The 12,589-nt window shown below is 43.0% G+C and overlaps 1 protein-coding gene across 2 annotated transcripts in view; it reads right to left on the reverse strand.

Annotated features, from left to right (window-relative positions):
- Window positions 1–12,589, reverse strand: part of lin7a (lin-7 homolog A (C. elegans)) — a 42,222-nt gene that overhangs the window by 10,884 nt on the left and 18,749 nt on the right. For both annotated transcript variants that reach the window (XM_034163680.1, XM_034163681.1), the window contains exon 3: window positions 1,960–2,031. In XM_034163680.1, the coding sequence (XP_034019571.1) occupies window positions 1,960–2,031 (72 nt within the window). The remainder of the gene's footprint in view (window positions 1–1,959; window positions 2,032–12,589) is intronic.

Genomic DNA, 12,589 nt, shown 5'->3' on the forward strand with positions numbered 1-12,589 from the left:
GTTTGCACCCCGAGGGGAGACACACAACACATAGGTTAAACTAACATTAGCCAGTGTTAGCTATTGCTAACCATTAGCTAATGTACAGAATAAATGAAAATATATGCTATATTCACAATGAATGTTAACCATAGTTGATGCTAGCTGGTAGCTCATGCTAACCACTAGCGCCATCTCGTCAGTTGGTGTCATTAGTCAATCACGCCACATCGGGGTAACGTGTCTGGCATGAAGAAGAGTATACTCAAAATCTGGTAATTTTAAGAAAACGTTGTTCAATAATGTTGTTATTGTTGTCATGTGACTATATTTGGAGCCCAACTCAGGACAAACTGAACATGTTTGCTCTCACTGAATATTTATGACGGCCAGGTTGAATCAGGATTAGTTCTAGTGTTAGGACACATTACGGTTCGAGAAATTGCTCCCGTTTGCTGAGTGCTGGCGTGTTTATTGGGCACGTTTTACACCGCGAACCCTTCAGTTTTGGTTTTTGTACGTTTAAAATGGTGGGAGGAAACCCACACAGAGAGAACATCCAAATAAATAACAAGATCAGATCTCAATAAACATGAACATGTTGTGGGTTCTTATTCATGATATACATGATCAATGCAGAAAATTATGAACAAATCGGTTAGAAATGTATCAAAAAAGAAAAAACCCAGAATCCATTTCAATGGATCTTTCTTATTCAGATCAGTTAATTGACTAAAATTTGCAGATTAAATTTGGTGAAACGCTGTTTGAGAATCTGATCAGAATACAAGTTTTTCATCCGGCTAAATCAAATTTAAAAATAAAATTTAAAGAAGAATTATTGAAATTCTCAAACTCTGACTCTATTGTTGGTTTGACTGTTACCTTTGTTAGCCTTTTTTTAATTTTATTTTTTGGGGGTAAAAATACCAGCATGGATTCTGATGTTCTCCTGAAACGTGGTGTGATGTCGTGTAGCTCAGCACGATCTGTTTACATTTCAGGCGGCTTTTGGAGAGCTTTGACTAAAGTTCTAAACCTCTGAGCAGAAGGATCCAGCTGGTGCACATATTTTCCTGCGTATATAGTAAAGCAGGAGCATGGATGTGAACATCAAACATGACTAAATCTCATCATTCTGAGCCATACTGATGCTTACTGATGGTTAGAAGCATCAAATTTAAAACATACCAACAGTTATGGATACAACAGCGTGACTTTAATACTGGTTAGACCCAAACTCACCCTATTAGCTGATACCAAATTATCAAGCAATCATTTACAAATGCACATATTTCACTCACTTCAAGTTCCTAATATTTTTTCAGTGTAAAGAGTAAATATTTAATCACGCCCAGTGCTCAGACAGTAAGTAACGCACGCTACACTTGCTGTCTGTAGGTACTCTGCCTTTGAGATTGGAAGATGCCTCAGAAGAGCGTTTGGAGTCAGGAGGTTGTTGGATGGAGGTGTTTGTCGATGTCTACTTTTGCAGGAGAACAAAGGTGGTTCCTGTCTTATTGTTTTTTGCAGCACTTGGATGCTAATCATTGAGCTAAGGTGAAGACTAGATGTCGTTGGTATTAGGTCTCTTTGGAAGATCCTTGGGCACTGACAAAATTACTTTGTCACACAAGTGGCTACTTGGGGTGACTATGATGAGGAGTGTCACTTGCATGGTGAGGGAGTGTCAGCTCCAAAGTTTGGTCAGTATGGTGCATTTCTCCGTGCATGATCCAGCACACAGGTGCCTCAGGGTTGAGGACCACAGCAAGTGGAGGAGGTCAAGGGGACACCCATGATTCAACCACCTACAGCAGGCAGATGGCTACTTGCAAGAGGTGGGAATGGAGCTGTACTGGGCCCACTGTGGTTCTGTGGAGTGATGCTTGCAGTGACACTCGGTGACTCCAATTACTCCCAGACTGTACTTGAGTAATTATACTGTAGAATGATGATTCCTTTGCACAGTTTCTTTACCTTGGCCGTGGCTCGCGCCTGGTACTCTGGGCAGCCGTTCACTGTAATCGTTTCATGCATGTACTGGTAGACCTGCGAAATAACGAAGAAAAAAGCAGTGTCAGTTCAAACTGTGGCTTTCTATCATTAAATAGCAGCATTTCTTCACATCCTGCAGCACTGCTAGCTGACTCATAGGAAACACTCAGACTAAACTCTCAGCAATTTAGTGATGCCATTAGTACATGCAGAACTAAAAAGAAGCGTCCTGACACGTCCCTGAGCCTTAAATCTCTGAGAGTGTGTCTTCACTAACAACTATAACTGACATCAACTTTGAAATGTGGCCACTCAGATGACTGAGGGAGAAAAATCTAATGTTTATGAAACATTAAAAGAGTATTTAAGAATTCAAGGGTACCAGTCAAGAGAGCTGACTACAGCTATAATCTCATATACATATTTTCAAAATGAATAATATAAAAGTATTGAGATCATAACTCAGGAATCGGAAGTGGAATCTTGATCTTCATAGGCTGAATTGGGTTTCTGAATGTCCAGCTGGGTGAAAAGCACAGTTTGGTGTCTGAATGCTGAAGCAGACAGAATCAATGTGGGCAGTTGACCTTTTCAGTTAATACGTGTCTTGTTGAAATACCTCAACACTGAACTTGGTCAAAGAAGGAACTGCGGAAAAGGTTGTAACAGGCATAACTGAAATGTTAAGTCAGGTCTGGCAGAGTACACTGGTGCCCCACATTGTCAAATCCGTCACACAACAGAACTGCCAACCACATATGCAGACAGCCAGTCCATCTCCACTTGTTGAAAGTACCCATCTACCTGCCACCGCGAGGTGAAATGTGGGCGTATCCTTGGCTTTTTCCAGCTGCTGAGAACTTCAACATTGAGGCACCTACGTGTGCTGGATCATGCACAGAGAAATACAACTACAACTTTGGCGAGTAACACTGGTTTTCACCTTGGCCACAGAATAGTGCCAGTGGGACCTGTGTTTGCGTCTGGTGGGATGTGTAAAAGGTCAGGTGACTGGAGGAGGATGACAAGGAGGTGTTGGACAAGAGCTGGGATCAGTAGTGGATGACTGCTGCTCCCACTTGTGGGCTTTGCTTGGCATGTGGAAACATTTCCTTGCCAGAAAACCTCTCACTTCTGAGTTTGCCACTACTTTGTACTATATAAAAATCAGTTGTATATGGGTACGTGTTTGCTTGTGACTGCCCTACTGCTAAGCAACAGCATACTGTCAAAGGCGAAGCAGTCACTCCAGGCATTGCCCAGGTACCCTACTAGTCCTTCTGTTAAAAGTAACGACAGGTGACGCTCTGATTTTATGTTATGTCAAAAACACACCCATGACAAAACGACTAAATCCAACCCCTTTGTGCCATACACTCTATTGTACACTCAGATCACACACCGTGTTAATAGCATAGCAATGGGGTATTGGACATGCCCCAAATACATTTGTTCTATGCTCTATGGACTTTAGACAATGTGAGATTGCCAAGATAAGGCATCTGGTCTCTTACAGTTTTGAGGGTGGGTCTACGGTAGACGCCTACTCAATGGGCATTGAGCCAAATCCACTGGAACATGGGATACTAGCCTTGGGATCTTGAGCACAAAACTAGTACAAATTCATTAGATGTTACGTCTGAAAGCAGGGCAGCTCAGCCGGACACGAGCGCTCTGAGTGTCTCTGACGCACAACAGCATAGCACCCAAATCACCTCGGTTCTCTGAATCATTCACTCATCACTCATGTTCAACCGCTTATCCGGGATCGGGTCATGGGGGCAACAGTTCCAGTAGGGGACCCCATACTTTTCCAGGTCACATTAACTGCCTCTGACTGGGGGATCCCGAGGTGTTCCCAGGTCAGTGTGGAGATAAAATCTCTCCACCTAGTCCTGGGTCTTCCCCAGGGTCTCCTCCCAGGTGGATGTGCCTGGAACACCTCCCTAGGGAGGCGCCCAGGGGGGCATCTTTACCAGATGCCCGAACCACCTCAGCTGGCTCCTCTCAAAGTGAGCAGCATCTCTACTACTCTGAGCTCCTCACGGCTGACCGAACTTCTCACCTTATCTCTAAGAGAGACACCAGCCACGCTCCTAAGGAAACCCTTTTCTGCCGCTTGAGATCTAGTTCTTTCGCTCATAACCCAACCCTCATGACCATAGGTGAGAGTAGGAACGAAGACTGACCAGTAGATCGAGAGCTTCAGCTTTGGTCTCAGCTCCCTTTTTGTCACAACTGTACGGTAGAGCGAATGTGACACCGCCCCTGCTGCACCGATTCTCTGGCCAATCTCACGCTCCATTGTCCATTCACTCCTGAACAAGACCCAGAGGTACTTGAACTCCTTCACTTGGGGCAAGACCTCATTCCCTACCCAGAGAAGGCAATCCATCGGTTTCCTGTTGAGAACCATGGCCTCAGATTTAGAGGTGCTGATCCTCATCCCAGCCGCTTCACACCCAATCCAGTGAGTACTGGAGGTCACAGACTAATGAAGCCAACAGGATCACATCATCTGCAAAAAACAGTGATGAGACCCTGAGCCTACCAAACTGGAAACCCTCCTCCCCTTGGCTATGCCTCGATATCCTGTCCATGAATATCACAAACAGGATTGGTGACATGGTACAGCCCTGGTGGAGGCCAACCCCCACCGGAAACAAGTCCGACTTACTGCCGAGAACCTGAACACTCTTGTGTTGTGCGTACAGAGATCAAATGGCCCTGAGAAGGAACCCCGTCACTCCATACTCCCACAGCACGTCAGCAAGGTTATAAACTTTGATCTGCGTGTATATCCAGATCTTACAGAGGGCAAAACATACCCGTGATCTTCTGTTCTCTTGTTTGCTTTAGAATCTGACTAAACGGCTTCAGAGTGCAGCTCCATGTTGCCTATTGCAACATATTTTTAGATTTATAGTGCTGATACATTCAAGGAAAGTGAGCATGTAGTCTGCACACACACTCAACTCCCAAAAGAAGCCTTTTTCCTGCACACTTCCTCCACCTTTGCACTTTTTCAGGCTGAGCACAGCTTTGGAAATGCAGGATCTTCTTTTTGTCTGCCCGCCGGCACTGCAGCTTCCTTTTCCTTCAGTCATCTTTTTTTGTTCTAAAACTCAGGAGCTTTAGTACACCTCTAAATTACACCCATTTAAAGACAGTGTGAATAAACCCGTGCTCTGACTGTGCCTTATTTATGTTTTTGTACACAGAATACATTAATTTTGGGGGTGTGGATTTCTGATAAATCTTCTAGACTTTCATTAGAGGTAAAATGGGAGTTGTGAGTTTCCACGTTCCAGCCCTCGCCTGCTTTCGTGAAATCTATAGACTTAGTCAAAAGGAATTGGACTTCTTTTTTAGTCTCCATGACTCATCCAAGCAGCATCTTCAGCCTAAAATAAATTTGCGTGGTATTCCCAGTTCTGCCCACAGGTAGAATCATTTAGAAAGTTGTAAATGAACCCATTTATGTAAAAGTGGAAGTGCAATACCTCGAATGTTGGTTGAATTAAGACACAGTCCTTCTGAAACCAGCAGAACTACCCTTTTACCACTCCCCGGGAAAATTTAAAACATTTCGTCCTTCAAGGGCAGTGGAGCCAATCACCCAGTTGGGGATGAGTTGACCTTAATGACTCTCCAAAGGAACATATCATTGTCTCAATTGTTGACCTGAAAGATATTATTTATCAGTGAGACACTTAAACTGGGTATAGTACTGTGTAGGGTATAACGCTCTGGAAGGCGTAACATTCCAGGGTGTATAACACTCTGGAGCTATCACGTTGGGTTATAGTAGACCAAGGAAGCTACATCAATGAAATGTGTAATAACTTTGAAGACTAAGCAAGAAGTCCACTTTCTTCTGATGAACCTTCTTGATATTTTCTGCCTGTTAGACTGAGGATCTTTGTTAGCCAGGTTTATTTTGTGATTTAATTGAAATTTTGTGGAGAATAGTAAACATTTTTGGACAATTCCTGCAATGTCCAATAATCAGTCTATTTCTCTGGAAGACACCATGGTGGCCATCTTGGTTCTGAAAATTGTGCTGTTTTTTAAGATCTCAACTTTGAGATGACCTAAGATTTTGAGTCCAATGGCTAAATACACATTTCAGGGCCAGTGACTCCAATGGTACTAATAACAACAGCGTACATATGGCCTAAGTCACATTAATGGGTTCCAACCCTGGATTTTTGAGCATAGATGAATACATATACATTTTTCAATTAGCAACATTGGATTTCGTGGCCCTGAAAAAGTGTATTTAGCCACTGGAATCAAGATCCTAGGTCATCTAGAAGATAAAAGGTAAGCCTCTATTTTTACAAATCCAAAATGGCCACCATGATGGTGGATTCCGGGTAAATTGAATCATCTGTTTTCTGTTTGGTTATTGTCCGCACTTATCAAAACTGTATAGTTTTGCAAATCTCCACAAAATTCCAACAACAGCTAGTACCTGAACTTACTGACTCTGACTATGCTGACTCATGGTCATTACCTTTGGTGAGTACTAGAAAGAACGAGATTGCAGGTTTTCCTGAAGGTTGTCCAATCTCATCTTTAGATACAGTAGATGGGGAAGAGTTCCGACACTTGTAAAGAACTCTCAGTGGAACTATTTTTGAATGAGATGGTTCAGGCGTCTGATTAGGATGCTTCAATTTGAAAATTTTCCAGGCGGAGATCCTGAGATAGGTCCAGAAACCGCTGGCCTGGGAAATACTTTGGGATCCTCCACATGAGTTCCTAGAGCAGTGGTGTCCAAAACTATTCCAGAAAGGGCAGAGAGGGTGCAAGTTTTCCGTGCAGTCACTGACTTCAGCAGGTGATTTCACTGATTAACATCCCTTTGAACAGGTGAGATGAGTTCATCCGTGAAATCACCTGCTGAAGTCACTGGCTGCAAAGAAAACCTGCACCCTCTTGGCCCTTTCTGGAATAGTTTGTACACCACTGTCCTAGAGGATGTGACAGAGTTACGTTATTTAGGATTCTGCCGGTGCCACCCATTATTGGATAAAGGCGAGAAAACTGAATGGATGAGTGGATGCTTCTGTTCTAAGGGCTGATATGACACCACCTCTCCACCGCCACACAAGAAATAGCTACAGTCTTTTAGATGATGATCTCGTCTACACTTTGTTCTTCAAGGAGTTTTTGCCCTGCAGGCACATTTTCAATTTCCTCGCGCTCAGATTTCCTTCATGTCTTTCTCCCCACAGTGGATCCCGATTTTTAACAGCATTGTGCTCGATAGGATCCCGGCTCAGGTACCTACAAGGAGGAAACTGGAAATGCTTGAGAATGGAGACACAGATGCCCTGGGGGATAAATGATGTGACAGTGCTTCTTGTAACCATGTCATCCTGACAGGGGCGAGGTACTAAGAAGTTTTAGCCTGGACCAAGTTGTCGGAAAAGTATTAAAATGCAGTGCAGGAAGATTTCAAACACCTTCGCTCCTGGAGGTCTTGCTGCAACACGACGGGAGAATATCAAGCGTGCACGCGCCGGCTTAATAAGCCACTTATGGTTTAATTTAATGCGAAGCGGGAGGCGAAGGCATCAGAATGTTTGCTTTTATAAAAACACAGTCAATTATGCTGATTGAAATTCTCTTCCGGAGTGGAAAATCAACTCAGAGACAGTCGCACTGGCCTTGTGGTTGTCAGTGGGACTCTTAATACACGGCAAATTCCCGCTGTCCATCATTTCCAGCTGGTTAGCTCTTCCAGCCGTCCCGCCTCGTGTCCTTCCTTTTCCATTTGCAAGGCTGATCAGCTCTGACAACTCATTCATGCTGAGGCGATGCAGAAGACCGCTGTCATTGATAAAGATGACGCGCGAAGGCAAGCGGATCATCAGAATTTCCGTCATTTAGCCCGATGCTGCTGAACAGGCCCATTTCCCTGACTTCCGTTCTTTATATCGACAGGCGGCTTGTCGTCTGCAAGAAGGCCGATTCGTGTTCTGTAACTTCTAATGAAGGACCGAGATCAGGATTCGATGCAGATTAGCAGTCCAGAAGGGTTTTTTTTTTCTCTTTCTTTTTTGGTCTCCTTTCTGTCAGCAAGACGACATTCCCAGACTTGAAAATGACCAACGTCACATGTTTGAGGAAGAAATAATATCTGGATTCCATAAGGTTGGGACTGTTCAGAGGTTAAAGATTGTCTACTATAATTAAATGTCACAGAGAGGACGAGCAGGAACGTTGGGCACATAGGTTAACCAGTATTTTATAGCCTTGTTAACTTCAGTTCATTGAACCATGATGGATGACTGGGAAGAAGGAGGAGTGAGCACACGTGGAAAGAATACGAACAGGAATAACACGGAAGATATTCCCATATTTGCTTGTTCCCAGGCTTTACAAAGTTCTCACCTTCACAGTGCATCCGAGAAGCTCATTGTTTGAAAACCTTGACTCAGCTCAGAAAATCTTAAGAGGCTCCGGGAGGGTGTCCGTGATGAATTGGGGTATTCCGTCATTGTGATGGGATTTACGAGGTGTTCAAAAATTATCTTAAAATGCTGTTTTGAAAAACATGTTTAGCCCACAGGTAGATGAAATCAGGAAGGATAAAATCCAAATATTCATCCACATTAACCCGTTCCTACATTAAGGGTCCTGTAAAAAAGGGCATTTTTGAGGTCGGACCCACTTTGAGTCAAATTGTCTCCATGTGTCTCCATACTGGATGCTTATTTTGCATTAAAATGAACAGAGGCTAGGTATGTCAGACGGGGGACTCGGAGAATTCAATTAAATTTATTTCATTTATATAGCGCCAAATCACAGCAAAGCTGCCTCAAGGTGTTTCACACAAGTATGGTCGAACCTTATCAACCCCCAGAGCAAGCACACAGGCGACAGTGGTAAGGAAAACCTCCCTCTGATGATTTGAGGAAGAAACCTCAAGCAGACCAGACTCAAAGGGGTGACACTCTGCTTGGGCCATGCTACAGACACAGTTGACAAAACGAATATACAGGAAATTTTGGGAACCCATGCTGGTGTACAGGATGGGAGCTGAAGAAGACTTGCATTCCCACTGGAGAATGGAAGTTTTATTTTGAAAAAATGTGTTGTTTGAACATCCATAAATTAGAAAATTATGCAACCAAGGGAAACTTTTATTAGGTCATTTATTAGATATGAACAATATGTACAGGTGAAAATCCTCTGAAAACCCCAACACATTACCTGTTATACGTTTAGAGATATGGCCGTTCAAGGTTGGCAAGAAAATAGGCATTTGTGCCAAAAAAAAGTGCCACGCCACCTTTTTGACCCTTGTGGAAGGAAAACGTTTTGAGTGGAATATAATATTTTGGATATTTCATATTGGACCCATAATCTACAAATTATATGAAAATAAAGCAAATTTGAGACCATGAACTGGGGAGATTTTTTTTTTTAATGACTCAAACTTAACACTGGTGGTGTCACATAGTGGTAGTTGGATGTAGGTGCAAGCGGTGCCCTGTGGCATCACTTCGGTTTTCTTGAGGCTGATCGTGAGGCCAAATTTGCGATCAGATAGGTGATCCGCCGCTTGCTGAAGGTCACGGCATTTCATAGCATATATTTATGTTTGTATATGATAACGTTTGTAGAAATTATCACAAATTTCCAGTTAATTCCCATTAATTTCCATAACTCTCTGTTAATTCATATTTCTCCTGTTAATTCCCACAAAAACTTTCCAACATGGAATATTACAAATTAATCAACAAATTTTCACAATTTCCTTAACCTCCCGTGGAAAATATTTGGAAATTTAATAGAAATTTGTAACCTTAATTGCAACTGGAATTATATTGAGGGGCAGAAACCATTTCATTTTGAACCTTTCACCAGCTGGAATTTCGGCATGGTCTCTGTGACACCACTTTCTCTGAGAATGGCTGTGGTTGTGAGCGTAGAAAGAATCAAAGGCACAGAAGGGCATTAAATCCCACGTAACTGCCGCGAGACCCCCTTCCCGATCCCTGTTTGTGATACAGATACACACAGCTGTTCCATCCCACCACAACCCCTCCTTTAATGCACTGCGTAATAACAGTGATAATCTACAGCTTGCAATAGCCAGCACTTAGACTGGGCCGAGCTGGCTCAGCACCAAGACAGCAACGTGTCGCTGCCCACAGACCTGTAATCATCTATAAACCATATCCACTGGAGCCGGCTAAGCACATCGCTGGTGGTTTCCCTGGTGACCGCGTTTAACCGCTCCTTAGAGGGTGAAGTGGTCTTTGTGAAACGCTGAGATGGCGAGCCCGTCTCGTGTTGTCAGTCGTGGGCAGATAAAACATGAACCAAGTGAAAGAGATCATCTCCTCTTATTTCCTGCCGCTATAACCAACTTTAAAACTAAACCAATCCATGCCCCCACCCTGAAAAAGGACATTATACTCTCTCTGTACTCAAAATTTGAAACACTAACTTTAAAGCTACAGTGTGTAGGATCTAGAGCCATCTAGTGGTGAGGTTGCACACTACATTATCTTGTCACCGATTACGATTTTGTCTCCTCTCATGTTTTCACTCCTTTGGTGACGGGGTTTCATGCAGCCTTGTCTTCTCTCGCTATAAACAATACAAATGAGCCTCCACTTCACAAAAATGACGGTTAGCCTGCTCAGAAAATAATCATGGGATTAACTGAAAAATAAATTCTTAGATTAAGTGATTAATCCCAAAAAAATATGACTGGATTACAAAAATAATTAGTCATACTAACAACCGCAACCTGCTACGTGGGCAAATACGGGACAAAATACACAACAGAATGGCAAAATAAAATTTGAATTAAATAATGGATAGCACGTGTGGCTGGGGATAGCGCCAAAACTTTTCATCAGTACTGCACATTAGTGACAGCTGGTGCAGTCTGCATCCACGTTCTACTTGACTGGTGCCCTCTGGTGTTAAAACATAATGAAACACAATAAACAGATGATTGCACTGGTTTTGAATATCCTGCTTTAAATACTACAGTCTGTATGCATGTGCACTAGTATGCATGCTGTTTTTTTTTTTAATATTATTTTTGCTTCATGTGTTTGCTGAAAATCAGCACATACCCTCGACTAATTACAGTTATTTTATTCGCTGGAGCAGCAAATCTCCTTAAATATCTCTTTCATTTCCTACATAATTACATCAACAACATGCCCCCCCCCCCCACTCCCCCACTGCAACGGTTGCTAATGTGTTCTGCTTTCATTTCCGGACAAACTGCACGCTCCCTGCATTCTCAATTAACGCGCATTAATGTCGAGGCCATCGTGGCGTCTGTCATCAGTTTCTCCGCTTATCAGCCGCCTGTTAGCTGAGCAAATACGTTCCGCCGGGTAATGTTACTGTATCACAAAGGACGCCGCCGCTGAACAAACAAGGTTTGTGATGATCGACCCCGTGCGGCGGCCAAACGTGCAGCAAGCAATCTTGTGTGCGCATCCTGCTAAGATGACGCCGGTTTGCATGTGAATGAAAGCGTTTTTTCCAGCAGCTAAGAAAAAAAAAAAGCTTTCGCACTTTGTTTTCGCCCGTTTAAAACGTGATTAAAACCAATTTCCAAGGGTGATTCAGTCCATTAAAATTCAGCGTATTGAGGGTGTCAGTCCTTCAAGTTAATGAAGTGATCATTTAAACGCTCTGTGTGAATATTTTTTGCCTGAGTTCGACTTCAGCTCCAATAAAGCTGAGCAGTAATCTGACATTTCGACGATGATGCCGTCGTTTGTTGCTCTAATGCAGCCGCGGCTCAAAGGTGAACTCTGGTTTTATTTCTTAAGATGCCCCCGGAGTGTATGTTGGACATACAGTATCTGCAGCAACCTGTGAGGAAGACAGGAAAACTGTTTTTTGCGATCGACCTGAGCAACACAGACATTAGAAATGACTTTATAATGAAGATTACCAAACTAAAGATACGGGCAGCAGAACGACTGATGGGTTTAATGGAATGAGTTTATGAGATCAATGGAGTCAGTGTGTCTGCAGGTTCAGCACTTTAACCACATACACATGCACTTCTGGTGCCTGAGTCCTTGAAGTGTCTGCAGGCCTGAATCTGTCTTGATCCGAGACAACTGCAAGCCCAGACACTCATGTTACCATTTATCATGCAGTTTCAGGTACAAATTTAACGACACTCTTGTGTGTCCTGATCAACTTATCATATATGTATTAATAGATCTTATCTTTACACAAGATTGTATACAAATATATTTGCCACACTCAGAGAGCTGAGATTGTTCTGAACATTTTGATATGCAACACTTGGGCATTATACTCTAATGCTACAGTCGCATTAGCAGTTGGCTTTGTCGCTTGATGGGTGTTCCCGACGTGCACATGCTAGCATGTTAGATGTGTTTATTTGTTGCTAGCTTTTACAAAATATACAAGAAACGTAGATTTAGAGTGTGCTCTGCCATCTTGGATTATTTTGTTCGCGCGAACAACCAGCTGACGTCACACTGCCTATTCACTCAAATTAGCACGTCACTCAGTATTTGCAATAAAACAGACTTCTGGTCTATTCTGGCCCCGCCTAGCTGGCGGCAGAGTGACCGTTGTC

The sequence above is a fragment of the Thalassophryne amazonica genome, chromosome 22 (assembly GCF_902500255.1).
Source record: "Thalassophryne amazonica chromosome 22, fThaAma1.1, whole genome shotgun sequence".
Lineage (NCBI taxonomy): Eukaryota > Metazoa > Chordata > Actinopteri > Batrachoidiformes > Batrachoididae > Thalassophryne > Thalassophryne amazonica.